The sequence below is a fragment of the Leptodactylus fuscus genome, chromosome 1, assembly GCF_031893055.1.
Source record: "Leptodactylus fuscus isolate aLepFus1 chromosome 1, aLepFus1.hap2, whole genome shotgun sequence".
Lineage (NCBI taxonomy): Eukaryota > Metazoa > Chordata > Amphibia > Anura > Leptodactylidae > Leptodactylus > Leptodactylus fuscus.
Genome location: NC_134265.1, coordinates 50,976,281 through 51,003,671, shown reverse-complemented (window position 1 = coordinate 51,003,671; position 27,391 = coordinate 50,976,281). Strand labels below are relative to the sequence as shown.

The 27,391-nt window shown below is 43.5% G+C and overlaps 1 protein-coding gene across 2 annotated transcripts in view; it reads right to left on the bottom strand.

Annotated features, from left to right (window-relative positions):
• AP3B1 (adaptor related protein complex 3 subunit beta 1) overlaps positions 1–27,391 on the bottom strand; it is a 175,825-nt gene that overhangs the window by 137,534 nt on the left and 10,900 nt on the right. Inside the window, exons 1-4 of one of the 2 annotated variants that reach the window (XM_075270064.1) lie at positions 22,195–22,517; positions 14,181–14,256; positions 12,923–12,997; positions 5,074–5,169 (exon numbers count right to left, since the gene is read on the bottom strand). In XM_075270064.1, the coding sequence (XP_075126165.1) occupies positions 5,074–5,169; positions 12,923–12,997; positions 14,181–14,256; positions 22,195–22,358 (411 nt within the window). In that variant the 5' untranslated portion in view covers positions 22,359–22,517. Of the gene's footprint in view, positions 1–5,073; positions 5,170–12,922; positions 12,998–14,180; positions 14,257–22,194; positions 22,518–27,391 lie in introns of those variants that run through there. The other variant, XM_075270075.1, reaches the window with a different exon arrangement.

Genomic DNA, 27,391 nt, shown 5'->3' with positions numbered 1-27,391 from the left:
GGCCTCAGCGGTCCCTAAAGTCAATGAGAAGACCCAAAGACAGCATGGAGTCACACAAGAACGGTGAATAACAATGTTTTTTTTAGCTTCGTTTATCTCCCCTGGGGCTTGGTTTATTACATTCTAGGGCCTGAAGACACCACAGAGTATAATAGCAGTTCCGATTTAGATATGGCCAGTGTGAACGAAACTGCAGGTGGAACCTTGGAGAAATTGTAATAACTGAACCGAAATAACCGATATGCACAAAATAATTCGACCACTGATTGGTTGCACAGAGGCACATCAGCCAAAGGTCAGGCAGACAGTGGACCAAAAAATAGACTCTCTGCTAGATCCCTGGCCAAACTGGCTAGTAAGCATATCGTTATAGTTACTTTGAGTAATGAATACTATTTAAAAAAAAAAAAATGGAACATCCTTTTAACTGAAAAAACAAAACAAAAAAAACAATAACAAAACAACCAGAGAAGAAACAGGAAGAATATAAGATATTATTCTAAACAGACATGATAAGATGATGCTTTATTAATACTGTAAGTGTCCTGTTTCTCAATCTACTACTATTAAAGGGATCCTATCATTAGAATCCCTTTTTTTCTAACACGTAGGAATAGCTTTAAGAAAGGCTACTCTTCCACGCCGCCGTTCGGTAGATATTCCATTTTCCGTCTTTAGGCAAATCAGTTCTCTCGCAGCACTGGGGGCGGGCCCCAGCACTAAAACAGCACTGGGGGCGTCCCCAGTGCTGCGAGAGAACTCTCCAGGAACCGGCCTCTACGTGTCCTCTTCCGGCTTGGCTTTTCAATCTTCTACGCATGCGCAATCGGCTCTGCAGAGCTGACTGTGCTTGCGTAGAAGATTGAAAGCCAGGCCGGAAGACAACACATAGAGGCCGGTTCCTGAAGAAGATGGAGGAAGTGCTGGAGAGTTCTCTCGCAGCACCTGGGACGTCCCCAGTGCTGTTTGAGTGCTGGGGCCCGCCCCCAGTGCTGCGAGAGAACTCATCTGAATAAAGACGGAAAATGGAATGTCTACCGAATGGCGGTGCAGAGAAGACATCTAAAGGTAGGAGAAGAATAGCCTAAAAAAGGAATTCTAATGATAGGATCCCTTTAACCAGTCTCCTCAAATTGAGGGGTCAAATGACCAACTCCATTTTTAGTCCTAACCAGTTCTATAGATGCATTTCACCAGACTAAGAATGTTCCACATTACTGGATTCCTTTACAGACAGACTACTGATATCCTGTTCTGTACACAAATACATTAAGTCATGAAAACCGGAAAACACCTCTTTCAGTATACAGTGAAGTATCACACCGCAGTCACCTCCTAGCACCAGCTAACACTTCTACAGCCACCCCCTACATTAGCAGCTAATAACAGGGTGCGCACTCGAGCTCTTCCTAATCTGACGCCCTTACTACGGTGTTGTTTCCCGCTGATCACAAATTTCTTGGTGGTGTGTGACCTTCACTGAGCCATTAGATGTCTTCCCACTCTCCCTGCCTTACGATGTGGTTTCTGAACATTTATAGAGATCCTTCTGGCAGGAACAAGAGCTCTAGTTTTCATGTGCTGCTTAGTCAGTCCTCATGCACATTGCAGAGATGTGTGCACAGAGCCTTAATGGAGGAACATGGATACTGAGGGTGCGATCCCATGGTACTTTTCGGGCAATAGTGCTGATGCAAGATACCGAACTATCAGCTGTGAGCAGGAGATCTCACCACCTACCAAAGGATCTACTACATGTTATCATGATAGCTGCATATGTCCCCCACTTTTGCAAAAAAAGTTTCTGGCTGTTATATCTACATGCTGTGACCCCCCTCCTCTTGTCCTCCAACCACATTCGGCTGTATTATTAACATCACTCCGCACAGAGAACTAAATGATCCTGCAGTGTGTCTGTGTTTCTTTCTTTTTTAGTTGCTATGATTCCTAGGATTTCTCTATCTGTCATGAGCTTGTATGTGTTTCTCTTTTGTTATATACTACTGTACCATCTATGAAACTGTATCACTGAAATTTCCCCATTGTGGGACTATTAAAGGAATATCTTATCTTATCTTAATAGTTTGGCAGCAGAGGACACATGGCACCATATTTGCTAATGAATTTAAGAAAAATTTGCCATATAAAAGGTATTGGTAATATAGCTGGGAGACTTTACTGAATAGTATATGCTGAAGAATATATGAGACTTTACAATTAAAAGTGGTTTTCCAGCATCAGAAAAATATGGCCCATTTCTTCCATATGGTGTGGCTGATATGTCTTGGCTTCATTGATGGAAATGAATAAGAGTTGCAATGCCAGCCCCAACCCTTGGATAGATGTGGATCTGTTTCTGGAAGAAAATAGCCATCACTGGGACAAAAAAGGATAAACACCCTACCCCCAGCTGAGAGGAAGACTCTAGCAGAACGATTCCCATTCAAATGGTCAGACTCCTATCTTAAGTATTTAGGAGTTAAGATAACTCGATATTTTAAAGATCTTTATGACCACAATTATGTCCCTATGTTGAAGGAGGTAGATAAGCTTTTAGCGAAATATGATATACCCTGTATCTCCTGGTTTGGTAGGAGAAGTTTGTTGAAGACGTATATAGCTCCTAAGATTTCCTACCTACTCAGAATGCTGCCGATAAAGCTACCGCTCTCTTTCTTCAAACATCTGAGGTCCTCTTTTTCTCGCTTTCTATGGAGGGGTAGGAGGCCTCGATTGGCATATACCGCTCTCAGCAGAAGGAGACTGGAGGGTGGGATTGACGCTCCAGACCTGTTATATACGTATGAGGCAATCCAATTACAGTTTTGGACAGAGACGGCGACTGCTTCGCCCTCTTCTCCGATGGGAAGATTGCTTAGGAAGGTCTACGGTGACTACTTTCTTGCTGACTTATGGCTCTCGCCGAGCCCTGTGTCGGTAGGGAGGACAATTTCTAAATCTGATATTATTTTTGGCGGGGCACTCACGGTTTGGGAAAAATACCAACCACTGATCGCTCCAACTCCATCTTTATGTTTACCAGCTGCCTTGGTGCCAGATATCCTCCCGAACAAGCCTCGAAAAATTGAAGACTTTTGGAATGTGCTCTTGTATACTCCTTTGATCTCCCTGTGTGATAGTGGTGACTTCCCAGAGCCAGATGAACTACGTTCCCTGGATGCTTTTGGCAAAATTGCCAATAAACTGTCCTTCTTACATTTAAGTCATTATGATAACTGCAGAAAGGCCTTCGAGGCCTCTTTTGACTGGAAGAGGGGATCTACATATTTTGAACAGATTTACCTCCTGGCCAATCCGAAAAAGTACAAGTCTTCTTCCCTGTTGTACAAAGTGATCAGACCGCCTAGGATCATTAAACCCTTCTACCTATCTAGTTGGGAATCTGAACTACAGGTCACACTTGACCCCTCAGAGGTTGAAGTTATTCTCTCTAGGTCCTATGGTATGTCGACATGTGTGCGGATTCAGGAAACGCACTTCAAGCTGCTTTCGAGATGGTACTGTTCCCCTGACTGGCTGGCGACGCATGGTCTGATAGATTCTGGAACCTGTTGGCGATGTGGCTTGGAAAGAGGCACATTACTGCACCTATGGTGGTCATGCACGAAGCTGAGAGATTTTTGGTCTGGGGTGGAAACTAAATTGAACGAGCTTTGCCCAAACTTACCTGATCTTACGCCATCATTACTGATTTTCTTCCTTCCACTACCGAATATCCCCAAGCACACTCAGAGATTAATTTATCATCTCCTCTCTGCAGCTAAAGCCCTGATACCGTTGTATTGGAAGCAAACCTCAGCCCCTTCCTTATCAGAGTGGGTGGCCAAAACAAATCAGATTGCTCGTTTTGAGGAGATGTTGAGTTGGAACAGGAGGAATAGAAGTTCATATCTCAAGGTCTGGCAACCCTGGCTTGAGATTAGATAGGTTCGCTCACTGTGTCGATTTGCTATCTCCTATGGAGACAAATCCCATGGGATGTGCTACCCTTCACTCCTGTGTGTTTGGAGGGGAACCTGTGTCGAGAACTCTGCTACGCTTATGTCTTTATTTCTCTTCTTTATATCTGTTCTTACCCTTCCCCCCCCCCTCTTCTGCTTCTTCTTTCTTTTTCCTTTCCTTCTTTCTCCTTTTCTCCCCCCCCCTTTTTGTGAAAATGAAAAAAAGGAGTTTATTGACTTTATTGTACCATTATCTGTGTTGTGCTTTGCTATTTACACTCTCATGTCAATTTTCAAGCGCTGCCGGGCTGTGCCCTGTCTTCTTTTTGATCTGTCATTTGATATGGTTTTTGTATACTTTTATGTCAATAAACCTGAATTTAAAAAAAAAAAAAAAAAAAAAAAAAAAAAAGGATAAACACAAGTGGAACTATATTTTATTTTTAGTAGCCATTACATCCCTGCCATCATCTGCTAAGGTAGCCACCTCATCTTTTATTTATTCCCCATGTATGTATATAGCACCAACATATTCTGCTGCGCATATCAGGCACTGCAGTACTCACTGTCCTAAGCAGGGCTCACAACCTAAATTCCTGATCAGTATGGTTTAGGAGTGTGGGAGGAAACCGGAGTATCCAGATGAAATCCATGCTAACACGAGGAGAACATACATACTCCTTGCAGATGTCATCCTTGGTCAGATTTGAACAGAGGTCAATAGGTCTGCAGCACTGGGCCGGAGACATCCCCTTTCAGAACAAAGCTGTCAGGGCGCTCGGCTGATCACTCCAGACCAGGCTCCTGGAAATAAATTGAAGTCTAATACAATGATGGTTTGAATCCATCAAGTCTCTTGTAAAAAAAAATGGTTTCCCATTATGGCTCATAGTAGGGAGACCTCTCTATGACGTCCATATATTCTGGGACCATGAATAGAGGTTGCAGCGCTGAGACATCCCCTTTAAGAAACAGAAAACATTCACTGTCCCCTGCCAACCACAAACCTGACCCAGTCATCGTTCATGCATTTCCATTCCAGTTTCCACCACATTTCCAATTATTTCTTTTCATCTAAACTTTTCCCGGCCCTGCAGAGAACAAAACTTACTTTTAAACCTCGCTGAAATGTGGCGATAGATAAGAGCGCCAAGTCTTGCTGTTCCTCTGCATATCGTACCAGGTAAACGTACACCAGCTTCTTTATCTGCAAAACATAGGTGGAATATTGAATTAAATAGTGCAGGGGAAAAACGCGTCGCGCCGGCGTATGTCACCACATGTATTTCAAGTAGAGCTCTGGGGAAAAAAAGCAAGTTGATTTGTTGAATGGTGTAAAAAGAAAAACAGGCGAGATACGTCTGCCCATAAGAGGGGCTCAGGTCTTAATGCTCTGTGTGTTCGACGTGTCAACACAGTACATTTCCAAACTTTTGGCTTAACAAAATAAAATTATATACTCTCAATCTCCAGAGAGGCACTTTTGTGGCTGCTGGGGCAAAAGACATAACAATATTAAATCACAGAAGGTTGCAAAATACAACACTTGTCCTTGTTCTGCTTTAGATTAGAGCAAATCAATACTGACCACAAGAGGCCTGTGCACTGAACGGCGGCAGGTTGCTGCAAAACGCTCCTTTCCTTGAAACCACTCTGTGCCCAGATAAGGGAACGCTTAGAGATGCGTGACTACACCGCTCTCTCCGCACTTACTGCCATTCAATGTTACTACATGCCTGACTGTGAAACTAATCACGGCGGGGCCACATTAGTCTTGGGGAACACAGGAAGGTCTGTTTAATTAGTTTATCAATGCTAGAACATCAAACTTCATGACATATTGACTAAACCTTTGATTTTGGTCTGTACCTCCAGCGCGGTGACAGGGTCACAAACTGCATCCTTTGTCATCTGCGAACATCTGGTACATAGCCCAACAAAGCCTAAGATTGCCTGGGCCTGGTATAAAGAAAATTCACAGGACAGCATTTTGGAAGCGGCGTATGAATCATTTAGGAGATGGAATGTGCTAGAATGATGTGCGCGATGATTTGGGAGATTTTGCTTTTGATATTGCTTATGGCGAAAGAAACAGATGTTGGGATATTTTTCGTGAAGGGGAAAGAAGTGATCAGCAAGTATAAGGAGATATTAAGGAAATGTGGAGAGACGTGTAGGGACTTCTAATGGCTCCTTGTGTGGTCAGCGTCTCATCGCCCTGTAACATGTAAGACGGTGACAGGAATAATACATGGACATGAAAGGCATCCCACTGAGCAGAGCTGTAATGCTGAATATCCATTTAGATTGAGATCACACATTATGGACTGCGTTTTTTAGGGGAGAGGGTTTTACAGATTTTGCGGTTTGTTTTTGTTTGTTTTTTAAGACAAAGCCAAGGGATTTAGCAGAAGGGAGAAATATACATCCTTCCGACAGGTTTCCCATTCCTTATGACTCAAAAAAAAAAAAAAAAAAAAAAGCCACAGTTTTTTTTTAGAAACACACAGCCTGATACTAAGGCTTCGTTCACACGGTACACAGGATGGTGTATTTTGGTCCCGATTCTAATGCGGGAAGCCGCATCAGAATTGGACAAAAATGTGCCTGCCACAACTGTCGCGGCTTCCCGCTCTGGGGTAGGCCCAAATAAATGAGCCCAGTCCGGAGGGTGCTGTCACGAGGTGGACACCAGGGCCGACTCAGCCGCGGAATCCGCCTGAAGAAAGGACAGCTCGTTTCTTTTTTCCGTGAGGCGGAACATACTGCTCATGGAAAAAAGAAATCTCGTGGTCTACATAGACCTCTATTGTGAGGGGGCGGAGTCTGAGGTGGGTTCGGCGTCAGAATCCGCCCCCTCTAGCCCCATGTGAACGAGCCCTTAAGCTTTATATGTAGTTGAGAGATTGCAGAAAGCGCGAACAACCCCCATAAACGTAGATTTTCTATGAGAGTGATATTACAATTTGAAGTTAATATAAAATGTAAGATGTTTGCAAGTATAAAGAATTCAAAATGTTTTAGAATGTTAAAGATTTTCCTGCACAATCTTAGATCTTTGCTAATGGATAGGACCATAAATGCAGGAACTATCTACGGTCTGATACTTGTCAGAAACGCAGCCATAGTATGTTATTCCTTACACAGAAACAGGCAGGGTCAGGACATACCCAAGAAGATAACCCGGCCACAATAAGGAAATCATGGCATGGAGCCCAACCATACAAAGTTCCTGCACTCGTAGTCGTATCTATTGACAACCCATCAAAGCAAAAGACTGTCACCAGTAAGATGGTTAGAGAACATCCTTACAAGTCTGTATCTTATATTTAGGGAGAGGATAGCACTAGATACAGAGTTATTAATTCCATCAAAACCACAGGCGATTTGGCAGAACCTGCTGAGTATTATAGAGTCGATCGGACACCGCAGTACACATCGTGCAAGGGATTGGCACAGCACTGCGGCTGCTTATAAAATGAATCCAGGGCTTTAACAAATACTTCTATTCCCCAGAAGATAATGATTTTAAGGCCCCATGTAGCAAAATACAGCCATAAAAATCTGAGGAATATACCATGGTGGAGCGGCAAGTTTCTGCTTCTTTTATACCTGTACATCCCATGACCACAGAGCGTACATCCCATGACCACAGACTGCACATCCCATGACCACAGACTGCACAGCCCATGACCACAGACCGCACATCCCATGACCACGGACCGTACATCCCATGACCACGGACCGTACATCCCATGACCACAGAGCGTACATCCCATGACCACAGACTGCACATCCCATGACCACAGACTGCACATCCCATGACCACAGACTGCACATCCCATGACCACAGACTGCACATCCCATGACCACAGACCGCACATCCCATGACCACAGACCGTACATCCCATGACCACGGACCGTACATCCCATGACCACGGACCGTACATCCCATGACCACGGACCGTACATCCCATGACCACGGACCGTACATCCCATGACCACGGACCGTACATCCCATGACCACGGACCGTACATCCCATGACCACGGACCGTACATCCCATGACCACGGACTGATTTTTATCCACTTTGAGGAAGCAAAATACATGACCACGGACCGTACATCCCATGACCACGGACCGTACATCCCATGACCACGGACTGATTTTTATCCACTTTGAGGAAGCAAAATATGACAGCAAGCAGAGATCTAGGAAGTGATACGAAAAGTATAATGGAAACTTGTAGAACTTTACAATATTTATTTACTTAAACTGGACAATCCCTTTAAGAAATGTTATTTGACAAGGAATAGAATCAACTATAGAAGCTGTGTTTGTATGATTATGGCTTGTACATACCCCAGACATAGTGCTGTGCCTGAACTATCACACATTGGACACTATTAGACACAAAATATCTCATAATATACAATGAGGCCGGTCTGGTTTTTCTGCATATAGTACAGTTTTTCCTCACATAAAAAAGATCTATAATTGATTGTTGGGTATCCTTATAGGTCATGAATATCAGCAGCTACACTATGTGATCATAAGTATCCGGACACCTGGCTGAAAATGACTTACAAGTTTGTGGCGCCCTCCATCGGTAATGCTGGAATTCAATATGGTGTTGGCCCACCCTTCGCCTTGATGACAGCTTCCACTCTTGCAGGCATACGTTCAATTAGGTGCTGGAAGGTTTCTTGGGGAATGGCAGCCCATTCTTCACGGAGTGCTGCACTGAGGAGAGGTATCGATGTAGGTCGGTGAGGCCTGGCACGAAGTCGGCGTTCCAAAACATCCCAAAGGTGTTCTATAGGATTCAAGTCAGGACTCTGTGCAGGCCAGTCCGTTACAGAGATGTTATTGTCGTGTAACCACTCCGCCCCAGGCCGTGCGGTATGAACAGGTGCTCCATCGTGTTGAAAGATGCAATCGCCATCCCTGAATTACTCTTCTACTGTAGGCCTGGCATTCGCCATACCCACACCCTGCCATCGGATCGCCACATTGTGTACCGTGATTTGTCACTCCACACAATGTTTTTCCACTGTTCAATCGTCCAATGTTTACGCTCCTTACACCAAGCGAGTCGTCATTTGGCATTGACCTGTGTGATGTGTGACAATCACCTGACCACGTTCGAAGTCCGTGAGTTCCGCGGAGCGCCCCATTCTGCTCTCTCACAATGTCTAATGTCTACTGAGGTCGCTGATATGGAGTACCGGGCAGTAGGTGGCAGCACAATGCACCTAATATGAAAAACGTATGGTTTGGGGGTATCTGGATACTTTTGATCACATAGTGTATATGACTGGCTGTAGCATTCAGACCAGTGCAGTGGCCAATGTGACAACACTGTATAGCGGCTGTGGTTTGCATTGCAGCTCAGCCTGATTCAATAACATAGGACTGAGCTGCAAACAGGCCATGCGACTGATGAATGTGGCGTCACGTGGCCTGTGAAGCATCATTCACCCGAGCTGGTAGGGGAACCAGACGTCAGACTCTGACACTAATATTTATGGCCCATTCTAAAGACAGGTTGTCGAACTTCAGTCATGGAAACCCCAGTGGAGCCCAGGGCTCCTATGTTCTTGACGAGAGGGACCCCAGAGACCTGACACTATTCTGTGGATATAGGGGAAGTTTCATGTAGAACAACCCCTTTAATATAAGCAACCCAATAATAAAAGAAAACATGACATATACTTTATCAATAAAATAAACTAAGTAGACTGGTTATAAATAGAGGAACTCCGCCATCCTGTGTGTCGTGTATAAATAAACCTCTACAATAGGTGACAGGTAAGTACACACACATGTCACATTCTTCACCTCTGACCATAGGATCAACCCTCACAATGCTATCTGCTAAACACTATAGGAAATCTCTTCACCACAGGGCTATTTATGGCATATATTTATGTACGTATAACGTGCGACTCTCTGTGACTAATAAGCCACGTTTTTCATGTTCAGTAACTGCAACGGAGGTCAAAGCGGGCAGATCTATAGGTACGACAGGTGCGGGGGCATTACAGGAGGATTGCTGCTTTATGAATCCCTTCTGTATATAGATAAAGATCACATCCATGGCAAAGACTAAAAAGCTAGGCATACCATACACGAGTTCTCTCATTGAATCCCACCTGCAGTAAAAATCTAACATGAAACAGAAGAGCCCGACATCTCTTTTTGGGAACGATTAATAAGAGTTTTGATTTTTCTTTGCATTCTGGAGATCATAGGTGGTTTGTTTGCCGTAGATGTATGAGGCTTTGTGCTTTGTGTGATGAATTTGTTCCATGTAGGTTTAATGTTTTTCAGTATTAATGCTTTAATATTTCAATAACTTTTCATTTTGACAATAGAAAAAGTATAACAACCCTGTTTTATTTTTTAATAGCATATACCAACCTATTATAAATCTATTGTATATCTGCAACTATACAACATAAGCATATTACTTTATGACTTAGGACTTTTAGTTAAGTTTATTTATTTTCTACAAATCATGCGTAATATGTAAATTAGTTCTCTGGCAGCGATGGGGGTGGGCCCCAGCTCTGAAAATGGGATGGGGGCATCCCCACTGCTGCTCGAGAACACGATCCTGTGACGCCTCTATCTTCGGCTGGATCCTCCCCTTCTCTGTCGTCTTCCACCTGCGTCACCTCCGACGCATGCGCAGTTGGTTCTGCCAGTGAGACACTAGTAGAGCCGACTGCATATGCCGGCCGGCGGCCATTTTTGGGAGGCCGCTCAGGCTCTTGTAGTTCAATGCAGGAGTGGCCTCCCAAAAATGGCCGCCGGCTGGCATTCACACTCTGCTCTGCTGGTGTCTCACTGGCAGAGCCAACTGCGCAGGCGTCGGAGGTGACGCAGGAGGAAGACAACAGAGAAGGGGAGGATCCAGCTGAAGATAGAGGCATCACAGGATCGTGTTCTCGAGCTGCAGTGGGGACGCCCCCATCGCATTTTCATTGCTGGGGCCCACCCCCATCGCTGTGAGAGAACTACCGTATTTTTCGGACTATAAGACGCACCCAGGTTTTAGAGGAGAAATATAGGGAAAAAAAAATTTCAGGCAAAAAATGGTAAAATATTTAATGTATGGGAGTTGTAGTTTTGGAACAGCTGCAAGGCCACATTGACAGGTGACCCTGCAGCTGTATGGGGTTGTATAGGGCGTTTTTTTTGTGGGGCCAGGTGTACTTTTTAGATATACCATTTTGGGAAATGTTTATTGCTTAGATCACCTTTTATTTAATTCAGAGGCAAAACAGAGAGAAAAACCCTGCGGTTTAGCACTTTTGATTTTGACGTTCACTGTACATAAAAATATTAGTAGACCGGGCATTTTCAGACACAGGGATACCTAATGTATATGTTTCACAGTAATGTTATACTTTTATATGTATTCTAGGGAAAGGAGGTGAACTTTTATTTATTTTATTTTTTATTATATTTTTTTAAGTGTTTTTTTTTTTGTTTTTTTTTTTTACTATTTGATTATCCCCCGCCTAGGGGGCTTGAACCAGCAATCATTTGATTGCAAGTCCCATAGACGGCAATACAAGTGTATTGCCGTCTATGGGAGATTCTATACATTACTATCGCGGAGTGTCATAGACCAGCCGCAATAGTAATATATATCTATGACAGGCCTGGGTGCCTTCATTAGGCTCCCGGCTGCCATCGGAACAGGTCGGCTCCTGCGGCCTCGCCGTGCAGGAGCCGGCCTGCATCACTAAAGGTATGGGGCCGGTGGGGACCGGCCCCGGGGCTAACTGACTGCCGGGACCTGTGGAGGAGGAGTGGATTTACAGCATGGCAGCTCCTGCCGCTGAAGAAAACCAGCGGTGGCAGTAGCGCGGCAATCTGCAGGCCCCGGCAGCTAAGACCGTCCCCGGCATCTGCTGTAATAGACCGGCGGATGCCGGGGAGTGTCTTAGCTGCCAGGGCCTGCAGATTGTCACGCTCCTGCCGCTGAAGAAAACCAGCGGTGGCAGTAGCGCGGCCATGCTGTAAATCCGCTCCTCCCCCCACATTCGGACTATAAGACGCACCCTCATTTTCCTCCGAAATTTTGGGGAAAAAAAGTGCGTCTTATAGTCCGAAAAATACGGTAATTTGCATACCGGTAAAAACCAGTATTTCTAAGGAACGGCGCGGCGGAGATCACATCTAAAGGTAAGAGACGAACAGCCTTTCTAAAGGCTATGCCGACGTCTTATTCACAAAAAAAGAGGTTTTAATGGTAGAATCCCTTTAAAACAGGGGGGGAGAAACACAATGCTGAGCTCATTGGAACCAGCTGATTTTGTTGGGAGTAGCAGACCATCTGATGTTGGTGAGAAGGGTCAGACATGCTGGATTTTAATATATCTGATGCTTTTATGCTCATGCACTAAAATAACATAAGTAAGGCCAAGTGTGGATGGGTAAGGGGCGGACTAGGAGATAGAGCGGTCAACTGAGAAATTCACTGACAAGTTATCTAGTCTGTGGTCAGTCGTTGCCAGGACACAAGTACATTTTCATAGAGAAGTAGAAGAACATGGTCCAATGGACTAGAAGCTTTGCTCTCTTAATGTATGCTCATGTTTCATTTGGTTGGTTCTCCAGCTGGAGACGTTCAGAAATCGAAACCCATGGAAAACGCAAAAAAACGTAACCCTTAGATGCGAGGCAGGAAAGATAGTGGACAAGTTCATCAGTGAGGCACTTCAGGTGCATTGGTTTCCTGGCTCTTAAGATTTTGCCAAGTCCTGCCTCAGACACTAGATGATGACCATGCATTAGGCCCAATTTCTATTTGCTACATACTATACATTTTTTATTTCTCAATATGCCTTTCTTCCACTTTAGAGTCTGCCAGCCAAAATATTCACAAAAAATACAAGTACCAGACAGCGCTGCCAGAGTAAGCAAGTAAATGCAGTCAATCTTACCTCGAGATTTTTGCTGGCGACATTCTTTACAACTGCGGGAAATAACTCAGAGGCATTTTTTCCAGCTGAAATCATCTTAAAAAGAAAGAAAATGAAAGCAGGTCAGGAAGACTGACAGATGATTAAAATATCCTACGCTGGTCTAGCTAGGGCATGGTTGATCAGGCTTTTGTTATCCCGACTGTCTGCTAAAGTTTACCAAAGCCCCTCCGACTTCTGTATATGTCTAATAGCTACTAGTCCCTGCAACGTATACGGTCAGTGCTAACGCATCTGTGTGTGAGGAATACAGAAAAATGGGAAAAAATAAATATTCACATAAGCTAACCGTGATGAGATTACGGTCAGCATTTAAATGCCAAACCTGGGGGTGCTTCCAATCCCAGCTCATAATCTGAACCGACACCCACCCATTTTCCTACACAGACACAATGCACTTGCGGGATGATTCCATGTCCATAAGAGGAGGATCATCTCTGCATTGCTTCTTTGGTTTGTGGTCACAAAGGTATATATCTGCTCCTATTACAGCAGCAGGATCCCTTTATAGGCTCCCTGTGGTTTGGCACGTTGGTTTTTGATCATCCCTATTCTGGTATCTTTTTCATGGCAATATATTCCCAGAAGAATCATTTGCCACTTAAAAATATATGGCCAGTTTGAATGACTCTACTGATCTTTCACCAGATAACCACTCAGTTGTTCAAACATCAAGCTACTTTTCTATAAAGAGGACCTTTCACCACCTTCACCAAGTCTCTATAAATCATTAATTGTTGAATTTTTTTTCTCTAGCCCCCTCCATTCCCAAGCAATCAATGCTGTAAGTTTTAGTCCCTGATATACTATTTAGCCTCTGGACTGTCAGGTGGGTGGTGTCAGGCAGGAGCAGACAAGGGGTGTGACTCTGAGCTCTGCCTCTGATTGGAGCTCTGAATCACACCCTTTGTCTGCTTCTGCCTGACAACAAAACTAACATCACTTATTGCTCGGGAGAGGCGAGGGCTAGAGAAAAAAAAATTCCACCTGAACTGGAATCAATGGAGAAGCAACTATTAAATGATGTAAAGAACTGGAATTGACGAAAGGTCCGCTTTAATGTGTATGATGACCTATAGTCCATCTTAGATTTGGAGACTACAAGTCACCGACCCAGTTTTTATTTATTCATAAAGGAGATTTCTACTATCCTCCTAATAAAAGAGGGGTGGCAACATACCCCCCAAAAACGCATACAAAAAAAAAAAAAACAACATACCCCAACTATCCTTTTCATCGCTTCCAGTTTGGCAGAGTCTTTGTTACTTTCCAACATTTGTTTTAAGTCTTCATTCCTATAAGATAAAAAAAAAGTAAGTGAGGGGACTGCTGCAAAGAAAACCCTACAGAATTGGAAATAGTCTATTATTTCGTTCAGGCGCCAATGGAAACTGCAGAATTTAGTACTCTTTATGCAGTTAGTGACATGAAAAATAATTTTTAAAAAAAGACAAAAACAAAATCTTAATGTTTATAACATGCTGGATTTTTTTCTGCACCATTTGTGTCATGGAAGGTTGTATGTTGCAACACAATCAGAGGTGCAATGTTGCAATATGACAAAGCAATTGTTATGTTGCACAACATGGCGCCAAGTAGCCCTGGGGTTACAGGGTAAGTTTGTAGAGTGCGGTGTGTGATGTCTTACAGAAAGTTTAGACAAACTGGTCCTGGTTTCCTTAACCTCCAGCAATGACGCCACATCCAGCAGTACATTGACCCTGCAGAGACATACTGATGGGGTAGTCTTCCCTTCAAACAGAACCTGTCACTATTTTATACTTCCAGAATATAGTGATATGATATCACAAGTTGATATGCTATCTATCTATCTATCTATCTATCTATCTATCTATCTAAGAGGTGTGGCCACCTTGTGGTTGTGTAGAGCATTGCAGCCTTTTTTGCTAGCACAATAGAACTATAATACAGTCTGAAGTTGTAAGTATAAATAATGTAACGTAATAATAATGACTATGTATAAAAAAAAAGTTACTAAGAAGATGGAGGTTACATAGCGTCAGAAAGAAGAGGCTAGTGAAACTGGAACAACTACATAACTATATAAAATATTTGTGGTTCAGATACATACTAATAAACGGTGGCAAAAAAAACCCCAAACATATAAAAGGTACAGATATGGACTATAGGAAATGGATTATAGTCCCATATTAATAGACAAAACTGCGGCCTGCTCATGCAGACTCCTAGACGAATGGTCATGGTCAAAGGTAACGTCCATGCCCTTATATTATTTCCATTTTATCTTTGGTTAGGCATTTATAGGAGAGCAGCAGATGTGTATACACCCATATACAGGGCACATAGGTTAGGGCTACACAGCGACAAACACATTTGTGTGACATGCCAGGAATTATGTGACTATTTCAGAGCTGAGGGGATATCATCACTCCATAGGGAGAGACCACCATTAAGGTGTGTGGAGTCTTATTAAGCCATGAGCGCTCCACTGTGCAGAGGAACATGGGAAGAATATGCAAATCTGATTTCCATGATGTAATTAGGATGTCAGTGCCTCAGGCAGGCACACCAATAGAGGGCGCTCACTGAGAATGTGCAAGTCTATCTTCCATGATGTAATTAGGAAGACAGAGTCTCAGTCAAGACATCCAATAGAGGGCGCTCCCTTTAACATCATGCCGACCTTCTCAGAGGCCTTTGTTTCCAATGATGTTGGACTGCGATTTTGCAGCAAAGGAACAGACAAGGTAGAAGGTAACTTGCACTGAAGTCTATTATTGGTTATTACAGGACTTCTTGTATCACGGTCATGCTATTTTGGAACACCCTTGACAATTATTAAATTCACTGTATCAACATGACAATATCATCTTCATGTTGTGCGACATATGATGCTGTAGCCCTGGACTTACAAATAATACACATTCAATTCACTTTTAATTTGTTGTATTCCGGATATCCTATATAACTTCCTCACCACCCCTAAAAATAGATGTAGACTACAGGTAAATGACTGTGTACATGTGCCAGGTCCATGGTTAAACATCACAAATGGCATATAGATGATATCCATGATACGGACCCATTGATATCCTTCAGTAAGCCTGGGCAGCAAAACAGTTATAGGACCTGTCCTTAGTTTTGCCCTGTGCTCACATACATAGGCGTGTGTATGGGGCCATTACAATAAAATGGCTCAGTGTAGTAGCCATGAAAAACACAGCTAGTACACTGACAATGCACATGTTCAAGGTATACTTGTAATGTCATACAGATGTGTAAGACCACTTCTGCCTTTAAGGGTGGTCATCCATTTTCACAGATCCTTGAAAGTTACTCCAGCTGTAAGTACAAAGAAATATGCCATTAGCATTGTTTGGATATCAGTGGCCTGTGCTTATCTTCAAGTGAATGGAAGCTAAGCTGCAGTACCTCTACTTGGCCACTATACAGAGAACGGAGCTGTGCTTGTGGAGTTGGCAGTATATGAGAACAATCAATGTGTGGATGAGATTAAGGGGGTTGTCCACTTTCAGACCAATATTTAGAGCCCAATGTTATTGTTAGTATAATAAGTTGTACAATTTTCCAATATACTTTCTGTATCAATTCCTCTGGATCTCTGCTTGCTGTCATTCATTCTGCTTACTCCCAGTGGATAAAAATCAGTCCATAGTCATGTGATGCACAGTCCATGGTCATGTGATACACAGTCCATGGTCATGTGATACACAGTCCATGGTCATGTGATACACAGTCCATGGTCATGTGATACACAGTCCATGGTCATGTGATACACAGTCCATGGTCATGTGATACACAGTCCATGGTCATGTGATACACAGTCCATGGTCATGTGATACACAGTCCATGGTCATGTGATACACAGTCCATGGTCATGTGATACACAGTCCATGGTCATGTGATACACAGTCCATGGTCATGTGATACACAGTCCATGGTCATGTGATACACAGTCCATGGTCATGTGATACACAGTCCATGGTCATGTGATACACAGTCCATGGTCATGTGATACACAGTCCATGGTCATGTGATATACAGTCCATGGTCATGTGATATACACATATTATCAGGCAGATGTTTGATTGCTGTGCTGTAACAGTAACGAGCCGTGTGTACATCACATGACCATGGACTGATTTTTATTCACTGTGAGTAAGGAGAATGAATGACAACAAGCGGACATCCAGAAAACCGTGATGAACTGATACAGAAAGTATATTGTAAATTGTACAACTTTTTATTATACAAACAATAAGATTTCTCTCTCATTCTTGGTCTGGAAGTGGACAACCCCTTTAAATAACATCTCATTCACTGTGCTGGGACTGTAAAGGATTTTTCTCACAAAAGCACAAAAATGCAGCACTTCCACAATGTATGACCTCAGCCTAAGACTCTTTGTAGCATACATTGTATGTCTGAAGAATGGTATAGGACATATGTGTTCAGCCAGTAAATGTAAGCGGTCAGACAAGTTTACTGGGTTGTGAGACCTCCAGTTAGTAGTCAGCCCACAATCTGAGGCCATTAACATAATTGTTTGAGAAAGGAGGATTAGTACATACAATCCTATTCATTTGGGTGTATAGTCATAGGGTAAAGGGAGACATTCCAGCAGGTGATCCCTGTAGTATCAGTATACAAACACCTACCAATGATTCATAGCACAGGGATCACGGCAGGCCACGCGCTATGGTGGCCACACATTAGGTGTATTATTGAAGGTCTGCGGTCATCTATAATACACTTTTATCATGAGATCGATACGATCTTCAAGATACCCATAAAAAGCTAAAAGGACTTTTCTCATGAAGATAACCCTTTTATCTATGCCCGATAGATCGATCGATCGATAGATAGATAGATAGATAGATAGATAGAGTCCTATGAAAAAGTTTGGGCACCCCTATTAATCTTAATCATTTTTAGTTCTAAATATTTTGGTGTTTGCAACAGCCATTTCAGTCTGATATATCTAATAACTGATGGACACAGTAATATTTCAGGATTGAAATGAGGTTTATTGTACTAACAGAAAATGTGCAATATGCATTAAACCAAAATTTGACCGGTGCAAAATTATGGGCACCTCAACAGAAAAGTGACATTAATATTTAGTAGATCCTCCTTTTGCAAAGATAACAGCCTCTAGTCGCTTCCTGTCGCTTTTAATCAGTTCCTGGATCCTGGATGAAGGTATTGTGGACCATTCCTCTTTACAAAACAATTCAAGTTCAGTTAAGTTTGATGGTCGCCGAGCATGGACAGCCCGCTTCAAATGATCTGAAAACAAAGATTGTTCAACATAGTTGTTCAGGGGAAGGATACAAAACGTTGTCTCAGAGATTTAACCTGTCAGTTTCCACTGTGAGGAACATGGTAAGGAAATGGAAGACCACAGGGACAGTTCTTGTTAAGCCCAGAAGTGGCAGGCCAAGAAAAATATCAGAAAGGCAGAGAAGAAGAATGGTGACAACAGTCAAGGACAATCCACAGACCACCTCCAAAGAGCTGCAGCATCATCTTGCTGCAGATGGTGTCACTGTGCATCGGTCAACAATACAGCGCACTTTGCACAAGGAGAAGCTGTATGGGAGAGTGATGAGAAAGAAGCCATTTCTACAAGCACGCCACAAACAGAGTCGCCTGAGGTATGCAAAAGCACATTTGGACAAGGCATCTTCATTTTGGAAGAAGGTCCTGTGGACTGATGAAACAAGGATTGAGTTGTTTGGTCATACAAAAAGGCGTTATGCATGGCGTCCAAAAAAAACAGCATTCCAAGAAAAACACTTGCTACCCACTGTAAAATTTGGTGGAGGTTCCATCATGCTTTGGGGCTGCGTGGCCAATGCCGGCACCGGGAATCTTGTTAAAGTTGAGGGTCGAATGGATTCCACTCAGTATCAGCAGATTCTTGAGAATAATGTTCAAGAATCAGTGATGAAGTTGAAGTTACCCCGGGGATGGAGATTTCAGCAGGACAATGATCCAAAACACTGCTCCAAATCGACTCAGGCATTCATGCAGAGGAACAATTACAATGTTCTGGAATGGCCATCCCAGTCCGCAGACCTGAATATTATTGAACATCTGTGGGATGATTTGAAGCGGGCTGTCCATGCTCGGCGACCATCAAACTTAACTGAACTTGAATTGTTTTGTAAAGAGGAATGGTCCAAAATCCCTTCATCCAGGATCCAGGAACTGATTAAAAGCTACAGGAAGCGACTAGAGGCAAAAGGAGGATCTACTAAATATTAATGTCACTTTTCTGTTGAGGTGCCCATAATTTTGCACCGGTCAAATTTTGGTTTAATGCATATTGCACATTTTCTGTTAGTACAATAAACCTCATTTCAATCCTGAAATATTACTGTGTCCATCAGTTATTAGATATATCAAACTGAAATGGCTGCTGCAAACACCAAAATATTTAGAACTAAAAATGATTAAGATTAATAGGGGTGCCCAAACTTTTTCATAGGACTGTAGATAGATAAGATAAGATAAGATAAGATATTCCTTTAATAGTCCCACAATGGGGAAATTTCAGTGATACAGTTTCATAGATGGTACAGTAGTATATAACAAGAGGGAAACACATAGAAGCTCATGGCAGATAGAGAAATCCTAGGAATCATAGCAACTAAAAAATAAAGAAACACAGACATACTGCAGGATCATTTAGTTCTCTGTGCGGATTGATGTTAATAATAATAATTATAATAATAATACAGCCGACTTGGTTGTAGGACACGAGGAGGGGGGGTCACAGCATGTGGATATAACAAGCAGAAATTTTTGCATAGGTGGGGGACATAAGCAGCTATCATGATAACATGTGGCAGTTCCTTTGGTAGGTGGTGAGATCTCCTGCTCACAGCTGATAGTTCGGTATCTTGCATCAGCACTATTGTCCTTTTAACCACAAAAAATGCCCCAATTGTCCTTCATCACAAGCCCTCCTCCTCCTCCTTACCACAGTGTTCTACTGCCCCAAGGAAGTCAGAGACCATCCAGGTATACAGGGTGCTGCTCTCTTGCCAAGCTTCCATAACTCCTGGGGTAGGTGGGTGATGGTAGGTTCCCAGGTTGTAACAGTGTCCCACGTGTCCACAGTAATAGAAAGAAATACCAGTCAGCTGTAGCATCTTCACACATCAGCAATTGATGCCAGAAATCATCTCCTTGAACGAAGAAGTCCGCATTTCCATGTAGGTTTCTCTTCCATGCCGCATGTTGAGCCATGCTGTCCTAGCTGGGGGGATGGTAACAGGCACATGTGGAAACCAGCTGAACCAGGTCTTGAGTCCATGCTTTACAATGGAAACAAAAGGAACAAAAAACTCCACAGGGTCTTCCATTCGATTTATAGTTGCTAAATTCATAGTGCTAGATTGCTTGGTTACCGGATTCTTGAAGATATAGAGAAAAATAGTGAAAAAGGAAAGAAAAAGTTTGCTCCCAGCTTGGAGCACTGCATCAAAGGCAGCCAGCCTCTCAGGGGGCGGCGCCAAAAAAAAAAAAAAAAAAAAAAAAAAAAAATAGATAGATAGATAGATAGATAGATAGATAGATAGATATTATATAGGAAGGGTTACCCACTGAATACCCTCCTGTGAGTCAGAAAAGTAGGGCCTTTATCCTTTATTACATTCATATGGATATCTTCCATGTAATATTATATGTCCCCCGCAGAGACCATTGCAGGGATATGCCTAATCTAACCTCCACTTACTCCAGCAAAAATCAGTTGTTTGCTTGAAGACATGGCGCGAACAGTGAATTCTTAAAAAAGGATGACTTTGATGACAGACCCCCTTTAAGGTCAATGGTGCCAACAGCATCCACTACACAGTATAGTACGAGAATAAGGGAATTGTATATTGTGTCTGGCATCCAGCTGAAAATGACATTTGGAGGGACTGCTGTTTGCTGGTCACCTGCTCACAGGGAAGCACTCACAATAATGGCAACTGGCTGAGCAAAGCAGCTCATAATACTCTGACCATTCATTTTAGTTATATACCAGGCATAGCAGCATACTCTGGATCAGAGAGCCGTATACCAGGCATAGCAGAATACTCTGGATCAGAGCCGTATACCAGGCACAGCAGAATACTCTGGATCAGAGAGCCGTATACCAGGCACAGCAGCATACTCTGGGTCAGACATCCGTATACCAGGCACAGCAGTATACTCTGGGTCAGAGAGCCGTATACCAGGCACAGCAGAATACTCTGGATCAGAGCCATATACCAGGCACAGCAGCATACTCTGGATCAGAGAGCCGTATACCAGGCACAGCAGAATACTCTGGATCAGAGAGCTGTATACCAGGCACAGCAGAATACTCTGGATCAGAGAGCCGTATACCAGGCACAGTGTCACACTCTGGATCAGAGAGCCGTATACCAGGCACAGCAGCATACTCTGGATCAGAGAGCTGTATACCAGGCACAGCAGCATACTCTGGGTCAGACATCCGTATACCAGGCACAGCAGTATACTCTGGGTCAGAGAGCCGTATACCAGGCACAGCAGAATACTCTGGATCAGAGAGCCGTATACCAGACACAGCAGCATACTCTGGATCAGAGAGCCGTATACCAGGCACAGCAGAATACTCTGGATCAGAGAGCCGTATACCAGACACAGCAGCATACTCTGGATCAGAGAGCCGTATACCAGGCACAGCAGAATACTCTGGATCAGAGGGCCGTATACCAGGCACAGCAGCATACTCTGGATCAGAGAGCCGTATACCAGGCACAGCAGCATACTCTGCCTCTAACACCTGTATAGTAGGAGAAGTAACATGCCAGTGAAAGTGAACGCTAAAAATATAAGTCATTGAGTTGCCCTCTTCAGTCAAGTTCTTGAAACATCAGTTTAGCTGCTCTTAGCTGTATCTGTGCCTGGGAAAGCTGAGTAACAAATAGTATGACTATAAACTGCCATCAGTTTTCCATTCCAGGCTATTGATCTTAGCATCCCACCTCCGGTACTGATGTATATTTGCAGTTCAGGAGTTTGGAAAAGTGTGAATGATAGTCATGTTTTCACCCAACTTTCCCAAAAGCAGATGTAACTCAGGAACGGTGGTATATAATACTGAACCACTTCTTTATAAACTTTAAACCTTACCTTCAAAACAGGAATAATGCCAAAAACGTAATAGAGAGGGTACATGAAGAAGGCAAGTGAAGGTTAGTACATACCCAAGTATTGGATCAGAGGATTGCAGCTCCCCACTGCTCAGTCCTATCTCCTCTGCAGTGGGCTCAGTACCCAGACTAAGCTGGAGGTTATCGGCCACATTCAGCACAGACTGGACAGCGGAGGTTGCACTCACTTTCTTTAGTAAAGCTCTATGCTGCTCCATGGTGCACACAAATCCAAGCAATGTAACGTGCTAGCCGTGATCTTCTGATAACTCCCGGGGACACAATTATTGTAGTAGGACAGGATATCAACTCCCTCTAGCACACACAAAACTTCTTACAAGTTCCAAAGCTCATTTCCCTTACAAAACAAGTCCTGTCGGCAGTGACAGCATAAAGTGACCTAGTCATCCAATCTAGATGAAAAGGCTTCGGGGCGGCCTGGCTAGCGTGCGTCCCATGCCTGTTATATAGACGTCCCAGCAAAAAAAGAGAAGCTGCAAACAAGTTCCTATTTTCTTCATTGCACATGGGTAACTGTAAGTGACACAAGCCGATTTCATGCTCACATGGTGTCAGTGAGAAAGTGACGCGAAGCCCATCTGCTCACATGTCCCATGGAGGAATGTACAGTAGCTTCCCTATAGACACAATCTACTCTAAGAAATGTTGTTCTACAAGCCTGGGAGTGTGTGAACCTTCCCATAAGGTGTGTCTCCTTCACCGGACCCATTCGCAGCCTCATAAAGGACTTAATGAGTTTGGCCGCTCCAGTCGATGAAAGGTAAAGCAATTGCCCTCTTACTGCTCCTACTGTAAATGCGGCACTTAAGGGTTTACCAGAGGCTTAAGGCTGTACATACACGTCTCATCTATTAGCTGACGGGTGTCTACACTGGAAACCATGTAGGATCTGCTTCCAGAAAATCCTGTAATACGCCCTCGCCCTATTATTATTATAGCGCCATCATATTCCGCAGCGCTTTACAGACATTGTCAATCACTGTCCCATATAAGGCTCACAAGCTACATTCTCTAACAATATGTCTTCGGTTTCTTCCCATAATCCAGAGTACCCAAAGGAAACCCACACAGCACAGGGAGAACGTACAAACTCCTTGCAGATGTTGTCTTTGGTCGGAACCTAAGACTTCAACGCTGCAAGCCTAACCAGAAACTTAATAGCATCTCAGGCAACAAAACTTACAGCACTAATTGCTCAGGTACGGTGAGTGCTAGAGAAAAAATTCGACTGCACTGGAACTACTGCAGCGGTGCCTATTAACAGACACTAAGAACTTTAGTTAGAGGGGGTGGTGAAAGGTCTCCTTTAATGAAAAAACAAACATAGGCTTTAGAATATTCAGCTTAAGGTAGTCTCTAAGGAAGTGATGGGGAACCTTTTAGAGACCGAGTGCCCAAACTGCAACCCAAAACCCACTAAATTATCACAAAGTGCCAACACGACAATTTAACCTTAATACGGTCTTGTAAATGGGGCTTTACAGAGCTTTCAATGATACAAACAACTTTGTACTGACAGGTAATAGTTTGCATTGGGTACTTTTGAACATTTAATGTTCACTATTTACATGGTACAGGATCTGTTTTATAGTGACCGTACAATGTTATTACAGCCTGTACTAATATCACATCTGCTATAAAACAGATACTGTGTTATATAAATAGTGAACGGCCTCCACACAGTCTAGTGTGCGCCACGGTGGCCCCCACGCAGTATAGTGTGCTCCATGACAGACCCCACACAGTATATTGTGTTCCATGACAGACCCCACGCAGTATATTGTGCTCCATGACAGACCCCACGCAGTATATTGTGTTCCATGACAGACCCCACGCAGTATATTGTGCTCCATGGAGGCCCCCACACAGTAAGTTATGCTCCACAGTGGTCCTATGCTCCACACAGGACAACATACTCCACAGTGACCCCCACACAGTATTATATGCTCCTACACTTACCTGAACTTCTACAAAAAGCAGATGTCATCGCGCCTGTGTCAGAGCAGAGGTCACAATGTTCTGTCACTGTAAGCTGCAGTCTGGCGGACCCACGGCCTACACTGACCGTTGTCAGGAGTACAGTGCATTCATACATAATCGTGAAAGAAGCCTCCACCAGGGGGATCTGGGACGGCTGTCCTGGATTCCTGAGCAATCCAGAAGCTTGACTGGGGTGACGGCGCGTGCCCACAGAGAGGGCGCTACATGCTAAAATATTCTTTATTTAGCCACAATACAAGGGCTGTGGATTCATAGAAAAAAGTTACTGACTGCGGCTTCAAAATAAAATGATTAGATACATAATTTGTTACATATTTACTGTCATTAGAATTCAATCAGTTTTTTTTTTTAATGTATTAGAGGATCTTTACTGCTTGTAACGGACCATGGCTGTCATGATGGAGTTAAATTTGGGCTACTGAAAAATCGAGTCAGAATCAGTGGTTTGTCTTACCCAGTCCACAGCCTGCACAATTCACAACTGATAAAATGCATGAAAACTCAATAAAAAGATGTTCTCAGGATGATTCACACAGATCTGTACCATATAGTGTACTGCCAATGAAGCACATGGTGACAGTGTGACATGTGGTTTGGGTCTGAGCCACACAGTGACAGGAGGAACAAGCGGACCACATACACACACAAGGACGTGGAGGAAACAACGACAAGCTGGTATAAATAGGGAGTCGTGATTTTGTAGGCATAAGGTAGAAATAAAGCCGAGATCCACCATCAGAATCATCACAAAAGCAAATAAAGCTATTTTTACAGCTTACCTGTTCTTACCTGCCATACCTGGAATTTCAAGCAACCCTTCCTCGTGTATATACATGAGGCGTAACACTAGTTCTGACCATTATATGAACTGTATTCAGCATTTTCAGCAGTTCCCTGTTCTGCAGACTATCTGTAAGGCCTCATACACAACAGTGTACATGTGCCAGAGTCCATGGATGATGATGACCGTGTGCCACCCGTACCTCCATGGCCCCATTCATTTCATTCAATTAGCTGCAAAACAGTCACTTATAGGACCAGTCCTGAGATTTGCCCCAGACACGGGCCTGTGATAACACACTGACGTGTGTATGGGGCCATAAATATAATGGGTCAGGGTGTTGGCCTTGGAATACACAGCTTAGAACGCTAACAATGTACATGAAGCCTAATCCTTAGTTGTCCCTGAGATGGTGGGTGGACTACTAGTTGCTATGAAGTCTGCAATACACCGCACATGGAGAAAACAGGAGAATCTGCTCTCTAAGACTTCATGCACGTGACAGAGGCTGTTGCAATGCTCTGCTCCATACCACTAGATTATAGAACCTGCTCTTATAGAGGAACTTACATCCCTTCCTCCAATTCAATTCCAGTTCTTAGTTAATAGATGCCGCTTCACAAATTCCAGCACAGTTGGAATTTATCCTCTAGCCCTCACTGTTCCTGAGCAACAAGTATAGTTAGTTTTGGTGTCCAATGTATTATTTAACCTCTGTAATGTCAGGCAGGGGGTGTGATTCGGGGCTCAAGTCATAGGCAGTCAGTGTCAGAGCTCAGAATCACACCCCTTGTCTGCTCCGGCCTGACACCGCCCTGCTGATAGTACTGAACCTAAATACTATATCAGGCACCAAAACTAACAGCATTGATTGCTCAGGAATGTTGTGGGCTAGAGAGGAAATTCCTACTGTGCCAGAATCAGTGGAGCTGCGCCTAAAAATAGACACTTAAAACTGGAGTTGGACGAGGTGGTGAGAAATCCTCTTTAAATATCAGAACAAACTTGTGTTGCACACTTGCTTGTCTGCATGAAACCTAAAGCATTCTCACTCAGAAGAACAGCATCATGGGGGATAGATTTAGAGACGTTCCAAATAGTAATTATGTGGAAAAATAAAAAACACCCAGGATAAGACAGACATTTTCGTATTAGCTGCAGTAGGTCTATGTCTACTGTCTATAGGTTAAAAGGGAACAGGGGGGTTGGAGCAATACAGGATTACGACTGTGGCTAAGTCAGCGAGCTGTCCAGGTTTTTCCCGGATAGTACACTGACCATTTCATTTCTGTCGGCCCATGCACATGAACGTGTATTACACAGATCAGTTTTGAGAGCCCACATCCCTGTCTGGTTTTGCAACCCCCATTCATTGAATGAATGGGCCCGCAGAAGCATTGTCAGTGCACATGGCAGCATACAGATGACATCCGTGTGCAGCCCATGCATTTCAATGATGGCCGGCAGCTAGCACACACATGTGCAACAGACCTAGTACTACATAAAGTACGCCAAGCTCACACAGTGACCATGGCCTGGCACTTACTTGCTAAAGTCAGAAGATTCATTTCAAAGGAGTGCGTTTTTGGTTTGCATTAAAGAAAAGTCAGGCATTTACTGTAAACATGTTCACGACCCCTAAAGGTCCCATGGATAGTAGAAGTATCCGTTTGGCATCCACCAGGTAAGCAGACCCCTGGAATGTGCTTCAAAAGTAAAGCAGAAATGTCATGTGCACCTTATTCTTTTACGGGGTTTTCAAGGACGTACGTATGGCTGGTCTATGCTCAGGATCAGTATATGTTGGGCGTTTCATAACAACAACCTCCAAAAATCTGGTTGAAAATGCTGCAGTGTTTGAGAGAATGCTGCCGGCTTCTCAATGAATAGTTAGCACAGTGCCATGGTTTGCGTAAAGGTGGTGCTTGGTATTGCAGATTAGCCCCATTAACTTAAATGGGATTGCGCTCCTGCTGTATCAAGAGAGATGAACGTGCCATCATCACAAGGAAGAAGCCGCAGCATTCATGGGAGCTACAGCCTCTTCATACAGCTGATCTGTGGGGGTCTCGGGTGTTGGATTCCCACTGATGACCTATCTTAAGGTCCCGGATACTTGTCACTCTCTATTTTTAAGATCTCTGTTTGCTTTAATCCAATAGGAACCATCATTGTCCATTTACAGTGGATAAAAATTTGTCATGACATGGACACACAGGTGCTGGGCTGGTTACAGAGTTGTGTACATGCACTGTACATGGAAATATGCATCCATTACAGAACCAGCAGGGCTGATGAATCCGTATTATTATTATTTTGCTTACTTATATAGCGCCATGATATGCCACAGCTTTATACAGAGATTGTCAGTCACTGTCCCATATAGGGCTCACAATCTACATTCCCTACCAGTATGTCTTTGGAGTGTGAGAAGAAACTGGGAGGATA